At 41.0% G+C, this 25,234-nt stretch overlaps 1 protein-coding gene across 1 annotated transcript; it reads right to left on the bottom strand.

The window, feature by feature from the left end:
- Nucleotides 1–1,541: 1,541 nt before the first annotated feature.
- Nucleotides 1,542–24,859, bottom strand: EDNRB (endothelin receptor type B). The gene is made up of 8 exons (XM_059144224.1): nucleotides 24,706–24,859; nucleotides 23,360–23,909; nucleotides 7,290–7,402; nucleotides 6,721–6,925; nucleotides 5,181–5,330; nucleotides 4,645–4,778; nucleotides 3,971–4,079; nucleotides 1,542–2,093 (listed from the first exon to the last, which is right to left on the bottom strand). Exons 2-8 carry the CDS (start codon nucleotides 23,843–23,845, stop codon nucleotides 1,959–1,961), a joined length of 1,332 nt encoding a protein of 443 aa, XP_059000207.1. The 5' UTR covers nucleotides 23,846–23,909; nucleotides 24,706–24,859; the 3' UTR covers nucleotides 1,542–1,958.
- Nucleotides 24,860–25,234: the final 375 nt, after the last annotated feature.

Below are 25,234 nucleotides of genomic sequence, written 5' to 3'. Positions count from 1 at the left end.
CTTGATAAATAGTACATGTATATACTCTTCGTGTGCAGTTTCCAAAATTTGGCAAGATGATTACAGACCACAGTCTGATATGGAGAAGAATAGGGTACTGGGATGTAAGTGAGGAGGAAGAACCAAAACCCAGTCCATGGCAATAAAAAGGTACTAAAACTTAAGTAGGAGAAAAAAAATATTAATAAACTGTGAAGATATTTGTCACCCAAAGTGAATTTAAAATCAAAGTTTGACATGTCTTTTGTGTTGACAAGCGTCTGAAAAAGTGATTGGGAAGAAACTAATAAACAAGATTGTGAGTGTTCTGTAAATAGAATCCATGTGGCATGTGAATTAATTATTGTCCTTGTTTTTGGGCCACACTGTTGGGTTTTGGCTTACTGTATTATCACAGTAAATGCTGGCAGAGAACCACACTGCTAGCTCATTTCCAACATGTGGCCCAGGGTTACTGAAAGGAAAAAAAAAAAAAAGTAGAAACTGTTATATTTTAAGATGGAGCTAAAGCTCTTGGGCCCAATTTATTCCTGAAGCCACTCTGAGAACACTGAGCTGTGTTTTGCTGGAACAGACTCAGGACCTTTTGCATTGATGTGACGGGGCAATGACGAACGTCAGGCTAAGAATGGGAATCTGTCCCCATGGGTTTCCTCTCACCCCACCTCATTTCCTCTCCCTTCCATTCCCTCTTGGACACATTTTCACACACGTATCCTACCAAGTTAACCGAAGGCACTTGCCTGGGGAGATGAAAGAATGAGGCAAGAAGGCACGAGGAGTTCTTACAGTCCCAAAAGGCAGTTTTGCCTGTATGTGACAAAAAAGCACCACGTTGAGAGCTGTTTTCTAGTAGTTATTTACAAAAAGAATACAAAAATTAGTAATAAGCTTGACAGGTAGCTGTTAAATTGATTAATCTGCGTGATTTAAAAAGACAGTATTATCATTACCATATGAGACCTATGCCAGAGACGATTTTAACCACCGTCTGTGGGAGAGAATGCTGCTTTCTCCTGGGCCGTGCGGACACGGCTCCGGGCACCACGGACGCTGTCCACGATGGCACTGCTGACATTTCTCCATCGTAAAGGTGTGAACGCTGGGGCCAGCCCTTTGTATCATCATCTGCATGTCCTATATCGTAGCTAAGTATTGACAGATGACAAAACTAAACAAATAGTGTTTGAACTACAATATTGAAAGAAGAAACATGTTTTAATAATCCCCCCAAAATTGTGGGTAACGTTTTCTTTGCAGAGTACATGAATGGGAGATTTCAAAGCAGTCTTTTGGGATCGCATTCCATAGCTCCTCTCTCTTTCCCTTGGTGACATTTGATCTTATCCGAACGTAGAAAGGTTAATGATTTTTGAAAACCTCAATCTCCCTTTCTGATACTACCTCCTGATCCTTCAAATAGGTTTCTCATGTCAGAAAAATAGACCAGCTAACCTGCTTTCACATTTTATAACCTAACCAATGGTGTGACACCATGAATAAAAAAGTTCTTTTGAAGGATTAAAAAAAAAAAAATCAAGTTGAGTCATTTAAACTTTATTTAAAAATGCCATTTTAAAAAACACCATTTTCTTTTATATCAGATTCACATTAATTTAAAAAATAAACCTCTTTAATAGGAATGCAGAGTGAGCTCAGCTTAAAGGTAAGTGGGGCAAAATATACTGGAAGCTATCAAGAGCTACTCTGGGTGCTGACTGTAAAAAATTAAGTGCTTTCATGATGAGGCTTTCCCAATTCTCCCTGCTTTTCTTCGCCTGCTGTAAACAGCTCATGGAATGTCATGTGTCACTGTGAGTGTTAAGAGAAGAATCACTCTTTCATTCTTACATTGTTTTGTGCAAGCGCATGGTTGTTTTGTTTTGGCAAAGACCTCCTTGATTTAATGACTTCTGTCCACAAGAGAGAATGTGGCATTAAGTGAATATGCCTTCTTTTTAAGATGAGCTGTATTTATTACTGGAACGGAAGTTGTCATATCCGTGATCATTAGCTTTGAACTTCAAGCAGGACTGCTTTTCCTCCAAGGACTGTTTTTCTTCAAATGACTGGCACCAGCAGCACAAGCACGACTGCACAAAGCAAAAGAACTCGTTACTTGTTGACACCAGTGACATTGGGTTGACTCCTCCTACTTTCTGGGGTTCTGACTTTCTTGGCATGGTCAGGAGCTCTCAGCCCCTTTCTTTCCATGCTCTCTTATTCTTCCCTTTAATAATATATGATTACGTAAGTCATATATGATCATTTTTTAAACCAGAAAATACAGAAGAGGGTCCCCGGGTGGCTCAGTGGGTTAAAGCCTCTGCCTTTGGCTCGGGTTATGGTCTTGGGGTCCTGGGATCGAGTCCCACCTCGGGCTCTCTGCTCAGCAGCGAGCCTGCTTCCTCCTCTCTCTCTCTGCCTGCCTCTTTGCCTACTTGTGATCTTTCTCTATCAAATAAATAAATAAAATCTTAAAAATAAACAAAAAAAATACAGAAAAAGTGTCTATCAGGAAAACTCATCTTTTCATTAAATTTAAAGGGAAAAGCCACTTAAGGCTTGATACTTACTCTTGATTACTTGAAAAATTCTTATAATATCTGATAAATATATAACTCAAGACATTTTTTATGCAAATGGAAATACTACACACATCCATACACGTGACTATATATGTGTGTGTTTGTAGAAGTGTGTGTACAATTTATCTTAATATAACTGTGCGGTATGTGCTAGTCCATAGCCTGCTTTTGACATCTTCCCGTGTCAATGAACTTAGTATTGTATTGCCGGTTTGTGTTAGGCACATGTTATGGTCATGTGCCTTTTCAACATTATCACACAATAAACTTATAACGTATACAAGTGTCTCAGTTTTGTTTGTCCAATTTCTTTTCTTGGATTTTTTTAAATCCAAAACTTTGTTCGTACTGTTTGCTTTCTGATAATCTGTATGTCTAAGAAAGCGGAAGGTCCACTGTTTTCTGTGCTATAAAATGAGGGAGTTGATCTTGATGAATATTCTTGCTCTGAGATCCATGAGTCTATGAGACTGACTTAGTTTTACAAGGAAGCCAAGTTCTTTCCAGGAATGAACTCCCAGGGACAAATGGGTCATGTCCATATCAGGGAAGGGGACTATTTCATTCATGTTAGATTCTTTTTTTTTTTTTTTTTTTTTTTAAAGATTTTTTATTTATTTATTTGAGAGAGAGAGAAAGAGTGAGAGAGAGCATGAGATGGGAGAAGGTCAGAGGGAGAAGCAGACTCCCCATAGAGCTGGGAGCCCGATGTGGGACTCGATCCCGGTACTTCCGGATCATGACCTGAGCTGAAGGCAGTCGCTTAACCAACTGAGCCACCCAGGCGCCCCATTCATGTTAGATTCTTAAAGGAGTCAATGAATGGATGGATGAATGTTACAACGCAAGTGGCCAAATCAAGAATAATGACACATATTCCATGTCAAGTAGCACATCTCTGCTATACAAACAAGGTGGAAAAGAGGAGGTAAAACCTCAATTAAATGTCTTCATTTGGCTTGCTATTCTCACGTCCAAATGAGTACTATAACTAAATGAGTTAAAATCCAAACCATGCTGTGCAGTCCCAAACCTCCCAAAAATGGGAACTGTGCATTTAATTCATGTTTAGCTCTTATTTGATCAGATGATATCTGTCAGACATCACTATATGTACTTTTTGCTAGTTTTCTGAGCATTTCTAGGAGTACCACTGATCGGTTGAGGTGGTGGGGACTAGCTGAGGAGGATTTATAGGTGGAAATCAAATAGAGTGATTTATGAGCAGAACCCACATTTAAAAAAAAAATCATTCGTGATGTAATGCAAGGGAAAACTGTAAAACAATTTACTAAATCTCTTTAGATAAAAGTATGAATAGTTTGGGAAGGCTATATTTGATGCTAGGCCAAAAAGAGCTTTTTATTTTGAAATAATCCTACCTTAAAGCAGTTTTTGAATCTTTTGCTCACCAAATACAGAGCTATAGGATTAATGCAGGAATTCAGGGAAGCCATGTTGATGCCAATGTAGTCCAATACCAACAAAAAGCTGCAAAACACGACCCAAATATGTCTGTGAATAATATGCTGCTTTACGCATGTATTCTTGGCAAACTCTGGAGTTTTTGTGAAGGAAAAAGTTATGCATATCCTTAATTTTTGGCTTTATCCCTGGTCTTTGCTAAGGATGACCTCTATCTCTCTGTCTCTCTCCCTCTCTTTCTCTCTGCTAGCAAACCCCTCCTCCCATGCCCAGTTCTCTCTTAAACAATAAAATCTCATTTGAAGTGTGGAGGCCAGCTGCTAAGAAGGCTTCACAAAGTGTGCAAAGGAGACTCTGAGGTGGAATTTCCAATTGTGGCACCCACTCATCACATTGACAGCTCTGCCTCTCCATTTCCAGTGTTCTCACAAGTCCCCTTGATTCTTTCCCCTACAACAGGGGTGAAGACCAAAAATGGGAATCTTAATTGCTCCCTAAAGACTAGCAAAATGGTACTCTCTCTGCTATGAAAGGGATCAGTGGGAAACAAAACAAAACAAAACAAAACAAAACCCAAAAACTTCTGAATGGCATTTACCTACAAAAACTTTGTCTATTTTATGTTTCTTACCTCAAAAGCTCACATCTATTAGGATCATTTGGGTTATAAAGAGTGAGCTTCAAAATCCTGCTGAGATGAAGGGGAAGCCAGCATAGGGCGAAGACAAGGACCAGGCAGAAGACTGTTTTGGCTACTTCCCGTCTCTGAAATAAAACCAGAGCCAGAGACTAAATAGATGGTTCAGATAATCACAGCGGTCTCTCTTCCCAAACAGAACCTTTAATATTGTTTACAGAAAGTCCGTGGTATTTGTAAAAATCCTGAACACAGAGTTTTAAGTTGAATAGTTACTGTGAATTAGAACTAAATTGACCTCAGATTCATCTTTAAAGAGTAATGGCTCTTTCTAGATCCTTTTAGATTAGGTAGAATAGAATATCTCTAGATAGAGAATAAAAAAGATATTCTTTTGTCTATTCAAAAAATACCAGAAGCAAGAAAAAGGAAATACACTTTAGTATATAATAATTTTTATTGCTATAATAATTTTCTAATTCATAAGCACCATTGTAATCGTGAGTCAGCACATATTTCTGTTCTCTTACCTGCTTTAAGTGGTCATTTAGAGCAATCTGCATGCCACTCTTCTTTCTCAACATTTCACAGGTCATCAGGGTATAAAAAAAAGCAGTGATGGCCAGTGGCAAGCAGAAATAGAAACTAAACAGCCACCAATCTTTAGCTGTCTTGTAAAACTATGGCAAAAAAAAAAAAAAAAAAAAAAGAGAGAATTGCATGATTATCATTCCTCTGTAAAAAAAAATCTATATGCCAAGTGCTAAATAAAAAGACAAACAAACAAACAACATACTCATCAAGGAATAATTATCTTCTAAAGTAGATCCATTTCATAGAGGCTGTATAGAATCTTTGAGGCCACATCTACTGAACAAAAAATTAAATACTTACACTAAATGAAATAAACTTTCCCTAAAGAGCATTTTAATTCTCTAAGGCAGTGTGCTGCAATTATGCACAAAAATTTAAGCAGTTGGGTAAAATTTAAAAATATGTGGTATTCCAAATATTTTTGCCTTCACATAAGCAAAATATCCGTAATGTATTCATGCAAAATACCATATCTGAATATGTAAAGACGCCCTAATGTTTAAGAGGTTTCACTTTTTAACAAATTTGTTTTCTGGAAAAAAATTGATGTGGAAAGGTCTGTACAAATCATTTTGCTAAGAAATGTGTAAATCTAATTTATAATTGGAAAATCAAAGCTGCTTAGGACTCATGCCTTTTATTCTATTTCTGCTCTTTTTGCTTTGTTTTTAAACTCTTTCTCCAAATATATCCATGTTGGAGTAGAATTTATGTCATCTGTGCAGTACTTTTCCCTTTTAACTGATAAAACAAGAAGTCAGCAATCTCATTCTCAATTTCCCATTAATGTCTCACTTAATTCTTTTCATTACCATGATATATGTAATCCTTAAACTTGTATGTGGTCTTCTTATAGATAAAATAGAAAATAATCCTTGTGACACCTGGACCAAGTGCATTAACTTCTCCTGACCCATTATGGTGCGAAGAGCCTTTTGCACTTAAATGACGATGTGCTGACAAGTACCAGCATTACCATTTCCCCCTATTTCGTGAATAAACATTCTTGAATAAATAGCCAAGATGAAAAATTCTTTGCAACAGCAGCTCTCCCTTCTCAGAGAGGACAGCCTTGCCGTGCAGAATCCATCCACATCAGGCCATCTTCTGCTCGATCGTTCACTGAACCATCCACTCCCTCTGATGACCGCTGTGCTGTCTTACGCAGAATATGCAGTGGTTGTCAGTCCTTCTGGGCAAGCTGAGTAGAGAAGCTATAAATTCAGATCGATTCTCTCAGGTGAACTTGGTTTATCTGTATCCCTGGGCACCAGGGGATTCTTGCCTAAGTAGTGACCTAGCTTCCTGCAGCGTGGGTCATTAGTCACCATTCTCCCCACAGTCCTGGGGCTTACGCTCTTAATTTATGCCAAGGACAGTCATGAATCAATAGCTTCCCAAGAAGGGAGGGTTGGGGGAAAGTAGCTAAATATTTATAAGGCCAGAACAGAAAGGAAAGGAAAAGGCAAAATTCACCTGCATGAAGGCTGTTTTCTGAGTAGGAAGAAGCAAGCAGGTTCGCAGGTAACGTCCTCTGTAGTCGAAGGTTATAATATCAAAAGCCATGGCTTCAGGGACAGCCAGAACCACAGAGACCACCCAAATTAAAACAATTTCTACTGCTGTCCATTTTGGAACCCCGATTCCTTTAATTCGACTCCAAGAGGCAACGGCTCGATATCTGAAGCACAAAATAGAATTATCTGTCAAGTTGGCAGAGCCTGTTTCATTGAATTACATAGTTTATTTTCTTTTTCTTTCTTTTTTTTTTTTTAAAGATTTTATTTATTTATTTGACAGAGGGAGATCACAAGTAGGCAGAGAGGCAGGCAGAGAGAGAGAGGAGGAAGCAGGCTCCCCACTGAGCAGAGAGCCCGATGCGGGACTCGATCCCAGGACCCTGAGATCATGACCTGAGCGGAAGGCAGCGGCATAACCCACTGAGCCACCCAGGCGCCCCATAGTTTATTTTCTAAGTAACAAAGCAATCACTTGTATCCTGAGCTCGTGTTCAGGATATAGCTGGCTTAAATATCCACTCTTACCTGTCAATACTTAGGGCACACAGACTCAACACAGTGATGCCCACGGAGGCCTTCTGTATGAAAGGCACCAGCTTACACATCTCAACTCCGAAGGGCCAGTCCTCCGCCAGCAGCTGCATGAGAAGACATGAAGGTCCGTGAGGGAGATACTCACACAGTGCCCTCTGAACCGCATTACTTACTGGACCGTAATTAGCATGTGGGAGTAAGATAAGCAATTCCAGCTCTTACTGCTTTACTCATGGACTACTCCTTTGAAAAGCACCAGTGTTCGATATATGGATCAGGACAGTGGTTGGGAATAATGAAAACGCAGCCAGTTCATGAGAATTTGTTATGCATACACAGTAGCTTAGGGTCAGGATCTCGACCATGGGGCCAACCGGGGTCAGTCTTGTAAGTTCCCCTTAGAAGACAGACCCTGCTGCCCTGCAAACATCTCTTATACTGCCATGGAGTCTCACATGCTTAGGTCATGGCCAAACCAAAATAGAGACTATAAATGTTAAAAAGAGATGATAAACATTCCTCAGCTGGGGAGATTAGACCACTTCTACAGAGAACAGTGCGGGCATCTGTATACTTACTATTTACTGTAGTCAACTTGACCGCCCAGTAGCTCAGCAGTAATAGTTACTCACTGCTCCATGAACGCCCCAGACACACTCCTGTCTTAGGGCTTTACTCTCAGTATCTCCCTATTCTGAAAGGCTCTTTCCCCACAGATCTACTCCGTGAACTCCCCTGCCTTCCTCAGATTTTGCTCAAGGCTAGTATTTTCAACATGACCTACGGTAGCCACCTTGTTAGGTCGGCAAAGTGTCCGGTACCCATCTCTCTTGCCCTACTCCACTTTTCTTTTTATCTATAGCACCTATCAACAATTATTGCATGGATTATAACATTTACTTGTTTGTTTTGTTTTATTTTTGCACTCCAGCATCCCTACAGTATAAGACAGAATAAGGTCTATGCAACCACCTAATACACTTCCTGCCATGTAGCAGATGCTTAATATTCAAGCCCCCCAAATACAGAAGCACGAGCTCTACAAGGAGCAAAAGACAAGAGTTCTTGCTATTACACATATGTTTCTGCAATCGTCTATTGTTAAACACAGTTATTTTGTTTCCTAATACAACTGGGTGGTGCCTCACACTGGTTAATGAATCACTTTAGGTAAACATCTGGATTGAGTGGTCATGAGGTTTTGAAAATAAAGGAAAGTTTTTCAAACTGCTGTTTTTTTAAAAAAAATGTTTTAAAGAATAATCTTCCCAAAGTGAAAATTATTTTGAAACACAATGGGTCTTTCCGTCCTTTCACTAGTGAGAGGGTTCTTTGTGGAGTGTGTCGAGTTGGGTGATTATTATACTTATGGCACCAAAGGCTAAAATGAGTCGAGTATAAATATATCTTGGAGCTCCAACACGAGACCCATTTCTTTTCTAAATTAGATATGAAAAGTTACACTGTCATTGAGGACAGATGTTGGCAAATTTACACGGATATGCTTAATCTAGGGTCCTGGAAATCTATATGGCCAAGCAGGAAAGGAAGAGGGAGCCAGGTGTAGGAAGGTTAGTGGTGTCAGTCAGCGATAGAGAGTGGCGGGGTGTGGGGCAAATCACATCTAAAAGGAGAAGTTGCTAAAAAGCAAGATGCAATTTTTGCCAAGAAATTAAAAAAAAAAAAACAAACTAAAACCAAACCAAAACAAAAAAATCCTCTTGAATTTAGTCAAAAAAGTTGTTTATATAAAACCTCATAATTATAAAAGTTGTCAATTAACTCACATTTTTAAAAAACACTGTCATAGGGGCACCTGGGTGGCTCAGTGGGTTAAAACCTCTGCCTTTGGATCAGGTCATGATCCCAGGGTCCTCGGATTGAGCCCTGCATTGGGCTCTCTGCTCAGTGGGGAGCTTGCTTCTCCCTCTCTCTCTGCCTGCCTCTCTGCCTACTTGTGGTCTGTATCAAATAAATAAATAAAATCTTTAAAAAAAATCACTGTCATGTAACACTGTATTAACAAAAATGTATCTGTGGCCCAACTAGTATCCACTTGTGACTTCTGGATTAATCAGTTAACTCAGAATTCTGCTCATTCATTCATTCATTCAATATGTGCCAGACCCCATTCTGAGTATAGGGTGCATATCAATGAACAAGGCAAACTTCCTACTCTCATAAAGTTTATAATCTAGTGAGGGAGGTAGATTAAAAGAAACACAAATATTTTATATGTTGTCACCCAGGTATTGTCCTATGAAGAGAGTATGGTGGGATTTGGAGTAATTTTTTGATATGATTCTCAACAAGGTCTTTCTGAAAAGGCAATGTGCGAGTAAGGGACAAGACTAAAATAAGACAGTAAGCCATGCAAAGAACATTCTGGATAGAGGAAAGAGCAAGTGCAAAGGTCCTGGGGTAAAAATGAGTAAAGAAGCCTAGTGAGCTGAAAGGACAGGAAGAAGGCTATCAAGGCTATAGTGGAGTGATCCAGGCCAAGTGTCTAGGAGATGAAATGGTAGAGAAAGGAGTTGGAATAATTTTTCAAAGAAATACATTGCAAGTTTTTCAACAGGGAAATGGCACACTCTTATTTATGTTTTTAAAATGATCTCTGTAGCTGCTCAATGTGGAATAGAATGTGGGGTCAAGAAAGGAAGCTTTGATACGAGCTTGTGGTAAGCTGGAGCCTGTGGTGACCTGGGGCTGAACAGAATACGTTGTAGATGAAAGATTGAGCCTGCAGGACTTAGTATGGGGTGGGTATGTGGAGTCAGGAAACTTTAAGAGGTTTGCCATATGAATGATGGAGACATTTACTGAATTGGGGGAAGACTCAGGCAACTTCAGGTCTGAGCCACCTATGAACTCCAGATACTTTAAAAGAACTTGGAAACCTAAGAATAAAAAGGTTCTAAACAGTTCCAGGGACTCTATCAGACTAGTTTGTTATAAATTATCCAGACAATATTCTTTCTTTTTTTTTTTCAAGACTTTTAAAAAATTTATTTATTTGTCAGAGAGAGATAGGGGCAGCAGCAGGCAGAGAAGGCAGAAGGAGAAGCAAACTCCCCGCTGAGCAGGGAGGCTGATGAGACACTTGATTCCAGGACCCCGGGATCATGACCTGAGCCGAAGGCAGTGGCTTATCCAACTGAGCCACTCAGGCATCCGTAGATGATATTCTTTCTACTAATTCTGGTTGTCCTTAGATAGACTGGGAAAAAGATAAATAAATAAAACAAACCTAATGCTTATATGGCACTTATAATGGGTTAGGCATTATTCTTAGCACTTTACACCTATCATATCCCTGAAATCTGCAAAGAAATCCTATGAGATAGTACTACTGATGTGCATTTCATAGATAAGAAAACTGAGGCACTTAGAAGTTTATTACTATGTTATGTTGGTTGTCAGTATGTCCACAAATTCTTCACTACTCCTCCTGTCAAAAGGTGAAGGCTCATTTCCCTTCCCTTGGAGATGTGGGTTGGCTTTAATCACCTGCTTTTAATGATCAGAATGTGGCAAAAGGGATGACGTGTGATATCTGAGACTAGTTCACAAAAGGCCTGTGGCTTGCTCCTTGCCGTCTGGTGAATCACTCATTCTTGGGGAGACCAGCTGCCATATCAGGAGGACACTAAAGCCCCTTTATGGACAGACAGCCAAGGTGTGGAACTGGGGTCTCCTGAAAATGACTCACCAATGTAGGAATGAGAGTATCCTCCAGCTTTAGGCCAATCTTCAGAAAACTGTAACCCTTGAGAAATATCTCGACTGCACTCTCATGGGAGAGGGACTCTGAGTCAGAACCATTCACTCTGGTTCCTGAATTCAAGACCCACACACAAAGTGTGAGATAATAAATGTCTATTGTTTCAAACCACTAAGTTTTGTGGTTATTTGCTTTTCCTCATTAGACAAGTAATACAGCTGGCCTTGGTTTACTTGGTTTATTACTCACATAAGTAACAGATCCACATTAGAACCCACATGGTCTGATTCTAGAGTCTATATAGGGTTTTGCCGAAACTGACCACAGAAAAACGATGGTTTAGAATCAAATCAATTTGAGTATTTGTAAACCCATAGCTGTGTGTCAGATAATGGTAAAATATCTAGATGCAGAAGTAAATTTCTCCTAATTACCTCATTATTTTACTTATTTTAATTTTTAAGATATTTTTATTTTTTGAATTTAAAAACAATATTTTAAAGATTTTGTTTATTTATTTAACACACACACACAGAGCATAAGCAGGGGGAGCAGCAAAGGGAGAGGGGGAAGCAGGCTCCCCACTGTGCAGGGAGCCCAGCATGGGGATTTGGCCTGATCCCAGGACGCTGGATTATGACTTGAGCCAAAGGCAGGTGCTTAACAGGCTGAGCCACCCAGGTGCCCTCCCTTAGCTATTTTATTCATATAATATCTAAAACTTGGGAAATTTTCAAATATCCTATTTTCTTAAACTATATGCAGATATGCAAATATTAGTCTCCCATAGGTACAACCATCAAACGAATCAAGATGAATGAGTGTCCAGGCCACTGAAGGGAAAAAGTCTAGCCAATGGAAATGGGCTCTGTACTGAATCTAGGCCCTGTTTTGAGGTTACTGTTGGTTTTGGCTCAGCCTAGAAATTGGGTGATTGCTCTTCATACCACTGGGAAGCCTGCAGCCCAACCTCTGACCCAAGTCATCATAGGACACAGGGATACACAAACTGAAAATTGTAACCATTCTCTTCAAGTTCAGCACAGCGATAGTCAGAAATCTAATCATAACTGAGGGACTACAATTTTCTAATCTACCCCTCCAAAAAGAAAGGAACTGTAAACTAGGGAGTATTAACCTTCATCCGCTTTCAGCTTTTCATTACTTTTTGTAGCTCCTGAGAGCCACAAAAGATGAGTGGCAAAGCGCCAGATGTCACTTCTATTATTTCATCATGAGAAGGGTGACTTTGTAACCCCTGCCTCTCTCCCATCAGAAGGCCTTCTGGAGACACTGAGAGGCCAGACACCCAGTCACAGAAACCAGGCCCACTACTGATGCTCATCTTAGTCTTAAAGGCTTCCAATAAGTCTTGGACAATTTAGTGCTGGGAGCTTATTTAAAATGCAAAGACATCAACTTTTTGTTCAGAGGTAAACAAAACCCTGAAGGAAGGTGAGGGAAAGCTACTTAAGTTTAAAATCAAAAATCACTCTCCACCAAGACGCCATCTTTACATGTGGTGAAAGAATGTTCTTAGAGGGGACACCTGGGTGGCTCAGTCGGTTAAGCCGCTGCTTTGGCTCAGGACATGATCCCAGCGTCCTGGGATTGAGTCCCACATTGGGCTCCTTGCTCAGCAAGGAGCCTGTTTCTTTCTCTGCCTCTGCCTGGCACTCTGCCTGCTTCTGCATACTCTCTTTCTCTCTCTGACAAATAAATAAATAAATGAAATTAAAAAAAAAAAAAAAAAGAATGTTCTTAGAGATTTTTATAACTGGAAATTAATTATTTTGCTATTTTTTGACAAAAATCAACATCCATTACCTAATGTGAAGCCCAACAATACAGCTTTCCTCTTTGTAGGGGAAATTGGTTCCTTTTATTGCAAGAGGAAGCAATTCTGACTCTAAATCCAGCAATAACAACCTCTTATTCCTTATGTTTCGTTTTTTCTTGAGACTTTACCCCGCTCAATGACAAAACCTAAGGGCAAGATCTGAATACTGAACACAAATCAAGCATGCAATCAAACAAGTCTCCTTAATTGCAAAGTCAATGTTAGAGTTCTGTATTGTTTCTAGGTCCCTGTGACATGAGTTAAATTTTTAGATTCTGCTTAAAAGTAAACTTGAATACATGTTACCTACTATTTATTAAATGTGAGCCAGTTAGAAAATACTCCCATTAACTGTTACTAGTTTTCACATTGTGATGGCTCATCCAACAAAGAGATTTTTTTACCGTTAGGTCCTAGAGCAAAGTGGTGTCCATTTGACAAATGAGAGTCCATGCTTGTGCTGATCCCTTTCCCCTACGGCTTATATAGCTCCCCTAGAACATTTCTTTTATATGAATAAAAACAAATAAATGAATCAACACTAGATTGAAAAAAGATATGATCATACTGATTATAAGGTTTTACTCAAAGATGACCATGACTTTATAACTTTATGTTGCAATAGCGGTTTAAGAAAGGAAAAAGTCCATGGCATCCAAATACATTATTTTTATATTATGGAGTTTTTTTCTTAATTTCTAAAAGGGTAAACAGCATGAACAGGAAATAAATACATTTTCTTTATAAGTATTTTTAAGTGAGTCCTACAAAGTCTCCAACTGAGGGATTTACATTTTTCATTTCTCTTTTTAATTAAAAATTACATTCTTGAGAAATCAAATGGATAAAAAAAAAACAAAACCCTGTTAATACATACCACTGTTAATACCTGAAGGAATCAAGCCCCATAAAGTCAGGAAATTTGAAAGTTAACCATCTCACACTAATAAATGTTCAATTGCCTCATTAACCATGTATATACTATTTTCTTATCTTCTCTTTCTCTCTCTCTCTCTCTCTCTCTCTTTTTTTTTTTTTTTTTTTGCTTAAGAGGATATACTGAGTTTTAACTGTTTACTTGTTTTAGATATTCTGTAACATTTATAATGTCCAGCATAGTGCCTGGCACACAGTGGCGACTCATTAAAAGCTTGTTGATTAGCAGTGAACGAGCTTGTGGAAAGATGAAAAGAATGAATGTGATCGTAAGACAGAAACCTTGTGATTAACATTTTTGTCATGAACTTTCAGTTCTCATATTTGAAACCAATTCTATTTATTTATTTATTTATTTGACAGACAGAGATCACAAGTAGGCAGAGAGAGGCAGGCAGAGAGAGAGGAGGAAGCAGGCTCCCTGCGATGGGGGGCTCCATCCCAGGACCCTGGGATCATGACCTGAGCTGAAGGCAGAGGCTTTAACCCACTGAGCCACCCAGGCGCCCCTGAAACAAATTCTTCAGAGAACAGAGAGGGCTATGCATTTATATTTTTGTATCGTCCAATCCCTGCCCTTCCTTCCTCCTTCCAGATCAGGTATTCTTGACACATGAAGCCAGGGTCATTAAGGGGTTGAGGATGATGGGTGGCTCTTCTCTTTTCAGAGTTCTGCCTTCCAAGCAGGCTAGAAAATGTGAAAAGCAAAAACTCCTTTCCGTCCTCTCTTCCTCAAAGCTGCCAGGGAAATGAATGGCATAAAACAGAACCTACCGTTTCTCACTGTCTCATGGGATCCTACAAGGAGCGTTAGTCGTAAATTTGATGGAGGTGAGTGACGTAAGCGTGGAGATGCTGTAGGAGATGATTATTTCAGAGGCTGGGTGAGCAGCGTATGAGCAAACACCAGGGTTACTTGGCCAGATTGCTGTGATAAGCTGTGAACATTGCCTTCAAATGGCTGGAGTACAGAAATGTTTTTACAACAAGAGTCAAAAGAGGTAAAAGAATGGAGCGGTCGTGTTTCACAACTTTGGGAAAGGGTGTATTCTTCATTTTCTTTCTCTGTTTTGTAGAGCTGGTAAGAGTTTTTCTGGATTTGAACTGGCTTTTTAAAGACAGAACAGCCTCATTCAAGGATTTCCATTTCTTTTTAAAATCACACATAGTGACAGAAATTAAAGTAAGCTGATGGTCAAATACGTAGAAAATATTTTTTGACGTATAGTGTCCCTGTGCCCTTAGGGACAAATATCAATTACAAATTCCATCCTGCACTCATTAAAATGCTCTATACACTAAAAATTAAGTCATGTGGATTAGAAATATGTGGGTCAGAAATAATGCTGGCTTATCCTTCAGGGATGACACTTAAACAGACCACAATGTGAGCAGTACCTCCTGGCATTGCGAAAGTCGGAGGCTCTGTCTCTGGGAATTTTGCATGCCCACCAACAAAACAGGGTTTTCCCCATTCTGGAAACATTCCTATGGCTTGCCGAAATAGAATGATGAGTCCATGAAGATGAATTAAGTTTCTCGAAACAAAATCTCCAGGAGAAGCAAAGAGACAGAAAAAATAAATAAATAAATAAATATCTTAGGAGAAATTTAAGTTCACTTTAAATATATTTTCCTACAAGTGTTACAGTGAAATCTATTTCCAAGTCTGTGACAGGTCAATATATAGATGGCTACTCTCCTCTTATCTGAACTTAACATATCCATAGTTTGTGCCTAAAAGCTCAGACACATTACACATTCTGAAGAATTCAACAAAGAGCATTAAGAAATGCTCTTTCCTAAACCTAGCTTATTAACAGAGTTACTTATCTGAACTCTATCTTCTAGGATCCCTAGGACACCTGAAGAAGCAAGAATTACAACTCCATGGTCTCGTGGCTTAGAAAGAGATTTGCAAACTTTGTGAAGTTTGCGAAGTTTGCACAAACTTTATTAAATCATTTCATGTCTTAAACTGTATTCTATCCAGAGATTATCTTAGGGAACACTGGTAAGATACGATGCGAAGACTTGATTACTATGGAATCTAAAAGCTCTTTAAAATAATTTGGAAATACTGAGTGTGGACGGGGGGAAGATTTGTACAATGTAAACATCCAGAGAATAGTTTTCCTCCTTTCTGGAACCTACAATGGAGTTAACGAGGAAAGAAGTAGAGAGAGGACACAAGTCAGGAGGCCTGGGTATGGTCGAGAGTCTTAGGGTCAGAGAAGGGGCAAGAAATGCATCAGTCCACTTTGCTAATACATTTCTGACTCAAGCATGACCCTCCTTCTCTCTTACCACCACACTTTGGCTGTTTTCTTTTTTCGTTTACATTTTCACCAGAGGGTCTATAGGAGAAGAGAAATAATCAATCCCTAAAATAAAAGCACTGGGAAGAACAGAAATCTAAGAAGAGAGGACTTGTTGGCTAAGGTATATCCAATATCCAATACACCACACTCGGCTGTTTCCCAAACATAACCCATCTCGTCTTAACTCTGCAAAGTCCTGAAAGAGAATGTTTCACATCATAAATTACATCTTGAATCTTATTTCAACTTGGGCTTTATCTGTCAACACCCTTTAAAACACTTAATCACTTATTAGCATTTGGCATGTTTCTCTAAAAATAATCAACTATAGCATATTAGCCACACGGAGATAACCTTATATGGTTTTTCTTTGAGAAATGAAGAACGTGGCTCCCTGGCCTTGAAACAACAGTGTCTTGGCTCTGTCATCCTCTTGTATAGCTATGGAAATATCTTCAATCTTGAGCGACTCATTTAAAGTGAGCAAAGAAAAGATGTAAAGCCTTTGATAGATAAGCCTTCCCATACTGAAAGGAACATTGCCCTGATATTTTAAGAGGCTTGGATTTATGGAGTGACCAAGTGGCAGATCAAAGGCAAATGCAAGAAGTAGCATAAGGTTAACCTAGGGAACTTTGATCACCCAAGGCCGAGAGTTTGCCAATCATTTTGTTACAGGAGTCCACGTATGGAACCATGAATTGGGAATATGAAATCTCAAGTTTCTGGGTTATTTGAATTATGCTATTAACCTATTATTTAATTATGACTAATATCTTCATAAAGGATGAGGAGCAAATTTCCTCCTTTTTCCATCTAAGCAGTTATAAAAAATATGGCTAGAAAAGCCCACTGTCCTGGGGCACCTGGGGAACTCAGTCCATTAAGCCTCTACCTTCAGCTTAGGTCATAATCTCAGGGTCCTGAGATCAAGCCCAGCATCAGGCTTCCTGCTCAGTGGGGAGCCTGCTCAACACCACCACCCCCTCCCTGCCTCGGCTCTGCTTGCCTCCGCTCTGCCTTCTTACTTGCGATCTCTCTCTTCGCCTCAGATGAATAAATAAAATCTTAAAAAAAGAAAGAAAGAAAGAAAGAAAAGTCCCCTGTCCTTACATTTATGTATAACATCTTTTGTCAAGAAGCATCTGTCTTGGGGAGCCTGGGTGGCTCAGTGGGTTAAAGCTTCTGCCTATGGCTCAGGTCATGATCCCAGGGTCCTGGGATCGAGCCCCGCATTGGGCTCTCTGCTCAGCAGGGAGCCTGCTTCCCCCTCTCTGTCTCTGTCTGCCTCTCTGCCTACTTGTGATCTCTGCCTGTCAAGTAAATAAATAAAAAAAAAAAAAGCATCTGTCATGTATTGACTGTTGACGGCACTAAGCTAGGTGGATGTTGGGGTGTTAGTTTTATTTGTTAGTTGATTCTAGGCCATTCAGAGCTAATAGTCTAACTCTTTATTAGTACCTTTAGAAAGCTAATTCTTTAAATGTGTTGAATTGGTGCTCCTTAACATTTTTTCCACATCAAGTAAACGAATCTCAAGGTATCTAGGTTCTATTTGGGTTCAAGAACTTCTACTAGAACATCTCTAAATTCTACAAAAATTTCAGCAAAATATCTCAGTAACTTAATTGGTGTTACTATCTTAGAGGAAATCAGACTCCCCTATCCAGTGATACTTTTACTTCATGTATTGTTCTATGTGCATAAATCCCCATTTACTGACCAGAAAATTATAATTTCAAAAGTTAAATTTGATGGTGTTCAATTGACTTTGATTTCTAACTATGAAACGAGTAATCACATACACAAACTTGTTAAGCACTGGAAGTAGTGTAGGACTAGAAGTGAGAAAGGTAAGCTTTTTCAGAAAGATAGTGTCGCAAGCAGGAAATGTCTGATTACCTGACAAGGTCACTTCACTCAAAACTCATTTGTGCATTCAGTGAAGCAATTCCACGTTTTTATACGCCAGGGTTTAAATGTGAGGTGTATCCTACTTTAACTAGTTAAACATTAAAGATCAACAATTTTGCCTCTCAGAAGTATGAAGGCAGGCTTTTTGCCTCTAATAGAGCCTATAAAATCTTTTTTTTTTTTTTTTTTTAAGATTTTTATGTATTTGACCACAGAGAGAAAAACAGTGAGAGAAGGAACACCAGCAGGGGGAGTGGGAGAGGGAGAAGCAGGCTTGCCCCTGAGAAGGGAACCCGATGCGGGGCTTGATCTCAGGACCCTGGGATCATGACCAGAGCCAAGGGCAGATGCTTAACGACAGAGCCACGCAGGTGCCCCGCCTAGAAAATCTTAATAGCAAAGCCATCCAATGGCTCTCCCATCACTGGACACAATTAAATGTGGATCTTTATCAAACAAATGTTCCTGTCCGTTACTGTCTTTACAGTTCACAAGCCAATTTGTTTGCAAATGCAGTTTGCTTACACATAAAGGAAGTTCGACTTGAGAATTAACTGTATTAACTTAGTTATCCATGACAATATAACACAGATTGAAAGTGTTAAGTAAAATCCAGAGATAAGTTAAAAACTCATTATTTGCTCAAGAATTTTTAATTGCTTGAGAAGTTAAAAGTTAAATAAATTTTAGCTTCAACTTGCCATCAAGATTTGTTAAATATCACTGCTAAATCAAACCAAACCAAACCAATCAACCAACCAACCAACCAACCAACCAACCACAACATAAAACCTTCATAGCATCTGGAAGTATGCCCAGCTCTTTTGCTTTTCGCACAGCTTTGGCAACTTTGACATCAGGATTACTACAACTTAGTTAGTTAGGTTCTCATCAGTAGCAGACATTTAGGTTACCGTATTCATTGCAGTCTACGCAGGAAGGGCACAATTTGTGAATAAGAAGAGATTCATCCTCACATCAGATATTTACAAATCCTGGCTTTTGGTTCAGGTATAGATATAGACCATGTACATGCCGGTATGGCGACCCATGTATATATTAGAGATGGGCATTAATACATGTATATCTGTGTGGAGATGTTACATAAAATAGTGATTCAGACTAAGATGACTATCATGCCCCTAGGGCACAAATGTAGAGAGAGCTATCACAATCACAAATGCACACATCCTTTGATTCAGGAGTTCTAGTTTAGAAATTTACCCTTCAGATATGGTCACACATGTATGCAAAGCCATTTGTATAAATATATTATTTGTAGTTATGTTTATAATGGCAAAAGCTGGGAAAAAACCCCCAAATTTATATTCTTATTCATACACACATACACACATAACATTTATTCTTTGCGAACCTAATGTCAGGCACTGTGCCAAATGATATTCACCTATCCATTTATATATGTACTTATATGTTCACATATATACATATAGAAATAGACGTAGAGACCTTTGAATATCCTCTTTGGATGACTGCAGTTTTCATTTTCACCTGGATAGCCTGATAGAACGTGCATGTTAGAGCCTAGCATATACTGCTGAGAAGGGTAAACCAGGCTCTTCTTTTCAGCATATTTAGGTAAATATGTGAGGCACTTCAACAGCTTCTCTCTGCTGGGTGTCCTCCAACACCTCTCTGGCCTTAGTCAGAGGAGTTCCTCTCTGACGCAAGATACCTGATAAGAAGATTGACTCTACCTGGAAGTTTCCAGAGACCCAGTCCCTTGAAGGAGTCAAGGAAGAAGAGATCTATAGCCTAAGGTTTGTCAGCATCTCACAGCAGCCCCTCCCTGGGAAGTTGTCTCTCATTCTACAGCAGCAGCAATGACTATGATAGTTTGGGGTTTGCCAACTTTTTTGAGCACTGCATTTACTGAACCTTAGATTAATGTGATAGATTCACATTGACGTTTATGGTCCCTTGGGTGTGCCAACAGATGGGTTGGGTGGGTTCTATAAACACCCCAGAATTTTGTGAATGTTGGTTGCGTGTGTGTGTGTGTGTGTATGAATAAGAATGAAAATTTGCTTATGTTTTATATATAGATATATAAAATTAATATGCCATATTAATTATATATTTTATATAATATATACAGTGAACTGAATTCTGAAAGAGAATTGTAATACCCCACAAAAACAAAATTAGAACTCACTGATTTCACTTAAGTTACTTTGTGCTAAGTATCATACTTTAGCATGCTGAAATTCTAAATGCATTTTTAAAAACTTACTTAAATGTTTTCACAGTTATTTAGGGGCATAAATAGCTTTTATCTAGTCTGAATTGGGTTTTTGGTAAATAGAGCCTCCAGAAAAACAATGATATTATCCATTTTATATACTAAAGAACATTTGAAGAGGATTTCAAGAGATAGAAATCTTCAAATGGGGGGCGGTGGCACCAAGGTAGCTCAGTTGCTTAGGCATCTGCCTTCAGCTCAGGTGATGATCCCTGGGTCCTGGGATAGAGTCCTGCATTGGGCTTTCTGCCTAATTGGAGTCTGCTTCTCTCTGCTTCTCTGCTCCTCTACCACTGCCCCTCTCTCTACTAGTGCTCTCTCTCAAATAAATACATAAAATCTTAAAAAAAGAGAAATCTTCAAATGACTCAGATGAGAACTGAAAACATATGCCAAGTATCCTATTGTGTGTTAGCGTATCATATAATCCCACCAGGGTGCTCAATACTCCTGCGGGAGAAGGGCATGCTGTGTCTGAGCTCACTTAGTGCAGAGGGTCAGGGAAGACCACAGTTTCTAGGACCAGATGGATGCATTTGAGCTCCAGTTTCATCACTATCCAGTGGTATGACACTGGGCAAGTTACTTCTTCACCTCTCCAGCAGGTAGTTTTCCCATAAAACAGGAATGACAACAATATATCCTCCAGAGGGTTTCTTGCAGTGATTTCGTGAAATAAACCGAGAACCTGTGCATAATAGTTGGCATCCATTATTATTATATTATGCTTCAAGTGACACATATTTATGAACACCATAAAAATAAACCAAAGGCTCCCACATAGGATTCCATGTTGGCAAACATGGCAATGGGACCTTGTTCTTTGTGACGGATTTGTTTATGACCAACATAAATGACTAGATGGCCAGATTTGGAATGACTCATTAGTCTGTTTACTTCAGAAGTAAAAACACAGCTTTAACGGACTGAATGGTTTCAGGCAAAATGATGTAATTTACTAGGGAAATCATAAAGAAAATTGAAATGAAAGTAAAAGCTGTGTGCCCCCTTGGGAGTCAGATATCCTCTGGTTGATCGAGCATAATCATTTGACCAGACAGACAAAGTAAGATCGTCCTGGAAAAGCTTATTTCATCCGGCCTAGAAGCAACACATCTACAAGAAAATGTCCTCAACTCCATCTTCCACATAGCACTTGAGCTGCTGGCTGACTTAGGAAGGTCTCTGACTCAGAGACTGAGCTGGACATGTGGGGTTTTCTGAGATTTCCCCAGAGAGACCCTTCACAGGATTCTCTGCAAGCCTAGCAAACCTAGACTGCTATCTCCCTTTTCAGAAGGCTCTCGTTTAACACTTCTTATTTCTCAACACCTTGTACTCTACAGTTTCTCAAGTTAACTTTGGTGAATTGAATTGGAACCCTTTGCCAAATTGGAATGCTAAGACTTGGCCTGTGGGACTCCCAGACGAAGTAAGTGTGTCACCTCTGGCTTTAATAGAACTGTCACTGCATTTAAGGGAACCATTTCAGATGGTGCTTCTCCCAGGAAACACTCAGACTTCAGAAGAATGGGTTGCCATGCAGGATTTTAGGATTTCTTCTATTTATCCCCCATTTGTGGGAGTGTTTCCTTCTAGAGCCTGGATCTTAATCTGAATCCTATTTCTAAACTTCAGAAATTGCTAAAATTCTCTTAAAGAATGGCTATTTGGATTAGGACTTAAAGGCATGGCTTATGGCTTATGGCTCAACAAAGACCGAACTTCCCTCCCCATGCTTTTCTAGCCCTCCATGCCATATTTTTCCCTTGTACTGAGCCCTGGACTACCTTCAGGAAAATTTCCAAAGCACCTTCCCATTCCTTTACTTTGGTCCTGTTCTTCTTTATGGCTTTCTATTGCTGATCGTGATGAGTAAGGAGAGTTTCACATACTTGCATGGGTCTTTAGAATCTTCCTGATCTTTCACTTAGGCTAGTCTTCTTAGCACTACAAAACCCCAGTAAGTGGGCTCTAACAGCCTCATTGTAGGTTCCAGGGAATTGAGACCCAGAGATGTTGGGATGTGTCTAGAGTTCCAAAGCAACCTGGAGTCAAATAATGTAGGGGTGTATGTCCTGTTCTAGCTCTCCCTGCCTGTTTCCTCTGGTGCCCATAGTAATCACAGTAATGTTAGCTACTGAAAGCCTTAAAGACCTCATATGGAAAGCCCCCCACCCCCCTTTGGTTTGTTTACAGGGTAATGGGTGGGAGGGGGGAGGGGAGGTACAACTTGTACTCTGGACCTGATAGATTTGGGTCTATTTCCCACCTCCATCTCTTACTAACTATGAGACCTTGAGCATCTTATCAGTCATCTGTAAAAATGGAGAAATACCTACTTGTGGGTTGTCAAAAGTCCATTTCAGTGCTTGGCCCCCTGTAGACATGTGATAAAGAGTCGGTACAATACAGTCATTCACAGCAGGTGAACTGTGTTAGTGTACTCACTAGTTTGTGTCTTTTCTAACCCATTTGTTCCCCCCAAACCCATTCCAGCCCCTCTACTTTCAGGTCCCTCTACAAAAGTGCTTCCCAAGGTTAATGTGCATATGAATCACCTAAGTAACTTAAGACACAGATTCTGCTTTTCCAAGTCTGACCTGCACTTGCAGTTCTAACAGGCTCTCTGGTAATATCAGTCCTGCCAATCCACGGACCATACCTTTGCAGAGAGAATGGACCCAGTGAGCTGCGCTTAGGGACTAAATATAAATACTTAAGGACCAGTGGTTCTCAAGCTTTACAGTTCATCATCATCACACAAAGGGCTTGTTAAAATACAGACTACTGCACTCCATCCCAGAGTTTCCGAATCAGCAGGCTGGAGGTGCGGCCCTAAAATGTCATTTCTAACAAGTTCCTAAGTGATGCTGATCTTGCTGGGCTGGGGACTACACTTGATCTAAACTTAGCCTAAGTTTACTGAAGATCAGTAAGGAATTTATTTCCAGTGATACTAACTTTAGGAGGCGATGGATCTTCTTGAGTAAGTGTCCCCCAAAGGCTGTCCCATCTCCCTCCTCTTAACTAGGCACCCTCCCAAAGATATTAACCCTTTACCTTGTAGACAGTGATGGGGATGTCAATGATGATGTGCAGCAGGTCTCCCAGAGCCAAGCTGGCTATCAAGATATTAGGGCCGTTTCGCATGCACTTGTTCTTGTAAATGATTCTCAGCAGTGTGGAGTTGCCGATGATGCCTAGCACAAACACTAGACAGGACACCACCGTGTTGATATACTTGAAAGTCTCCTTGATCTCAAAGGATTTTTCGCAGGGGGGAGGGGAGAAGGCGCGTCGAGGGGCTCCAGGTGTTCTCCCTGCTTTATGCATCTGCGGAGATGCAGAGGACCACGGCGCGCTGGAGTTGGAACCCCTCGGCCAGGAAACCTCAGTGGGGGGCGTCGTTATCTCTCCGTGCCCCAGAAGTGGCAGAGTAGCCCCGGCTGGCGGGAATCCTGGCTCTTCTCCTTGGACCCCCGCCACGCCGCAGGCGAGGATCAACGCCACCAGGGCGCGTCTGCCCCAGCTTAGCAGAAGCTGCATGTTGCTGCCTGCTCCAGTGGGCGTCCGGTGGCTGCTCTGCAGCTTTGAGTCTGCAGTTTTGAGTCTGGAGAAAGACAGGACGCTTGGGTCAGCTACCCCAGCCACGCCCCTGCTCCGCTCCCGCAGAGCGCAGCCGCTCGGCCACTACCCGCGCGCAAATGTAACTCAAGTTTGCGCGCCGGTGTTGAGCTGGTGCGCGTGACCCTCCTGCGCCGGTCGATTGTCCTTCCCGCTCCAGTTATCCCTGTGTTTTTTGTTTTTTCCTCCCTGGCGTTCCCCCGAGGGATAAGTGACTCGCAGTGGCGCGGGGCATTCTGGAAGGGGTGTGCCAGGGCGAGAAGGATGGGTGTCCGAGGCAGAGCTCTGAGCTCCCTGGTGTGCCCCGAGGAAGCACGTACGTTCTGGCTACAGACGCGTGGGAACTGGGGAATCAAGGCACTTAGAGGCCAAGCGCAGACGCCAATCTGCATTTCGCTCCCCAGGGAACGCGGATTCCCGGTGTCTGAACCACAGGACTCCCCCGGGCGAGTGAAAGCCGCTACTTCCCAGCTGCCTGCGCCCGGAGTGCCCCCGCGCCCCCCGGAGTGCACCGACTGACTCAGACACTTCACTCGTCGGGCTTGCGGGAGTAGCAGCATTAACTCGCAAGCGTCTGCCCCTCAAAGTGACTTTTGACTCTCATATGCTCTCCTCTTCCAACCTCCTTTACTCCAACAATACAATTCATTGTATTCTATACATCTTTTTAAAAAATTAGATTATCTATCTATATATATATATCCCCAACTACTAACCCAAGCTGAAGCCCCAGGATAAGGTTCAATCACTGATTTAATTCCACACCAAGGCAGAGTGTTTACCTCTCGAATCGGGAGCACCAGGCGCAGAGCGACCAGCGGTGACCTCCTTCCCTGGAAGCTCTGCTCGCAGCTCGCCTCCGCTCCGGGGGCGAGCACGCCTCCCTTCAGCCGCGGGCGGGTCTGGCTCTGACGAAACGCGGAGGGAATGCCAGACCAAGTAGCCTCCACAGCTCGCTCGGTCGGGGTCCTTGCTGTCCCTAGACAAGTACTTTTATTCATGCGTCCCTTCCCCATCAATCACCGCCAGACTCCTCCCGCGCCTTCCGACCGCTCTGCAACCTTTCCCCTGGGCGATGCCTGGACAGCATCAGCAGGAGCTGCCCGCCGGAGAGGGCAGTTCCTGGCCAGGGACGCGTCCCGACAGCCTGTTGGTGGTCGGAGTTCTGAGTTCTTCAAACGACCCGCCTAAACCAAGGGCAAGTTTTCACGCACCCGGAGAGGCGCTGGGGCTCCAGACCGGATCAGGGTTCTGTATTTAAGTTAACCTGGACTCTTGATGAGGAGTGTGAGTTCGCTTTCCCATTAAGTA

This window comes from Mustela lutreola, chromosome 13, assembly GCF_030435805.1.
Source record: "Mustela lutreola isolate mMusLut2 chromosome 13, mMusLut2.pri, whole genome shotgun sequence".
Taxonomy (NCBI): domain Eukaryota; kingdom Metazoa; phylum Chordata; class Mammalia; order Carnivora; family Mustelidae; genus Mustela; species Mustela lutreola.
The sequence above is the reverse complement of the archived record's forward strand: the minus strand, read 5'-3'. Positions and strand labels throughout refer to the sequence as shown.

Excerpts from the sequence above, each read along its gene's own strand:
- EDNRB (XM_059144224.1), bottom strand. The coding sequence starts at position 23,845 with ATGCAGCTTCTGCTAAGCTGGGGCAGACGCGCCCTGGTGGCGTTGATC. Across the intron at positions 5,331-6,720 it reads AGAAAACAGCCTTCATGCAG|TTTTACAAGACAGCTAAAGA; the intron begins GTGAATTTTGCC and ends TTTTTGCCATAG. Across the intron at positions 2,094-3,970 it reads GATTCAAAAACTGCTTTAAG|TCGTGCTTGTGCTGCTGGTG; the intron begins GTAGGATTATTT and ends TGCTTTGTGCAG.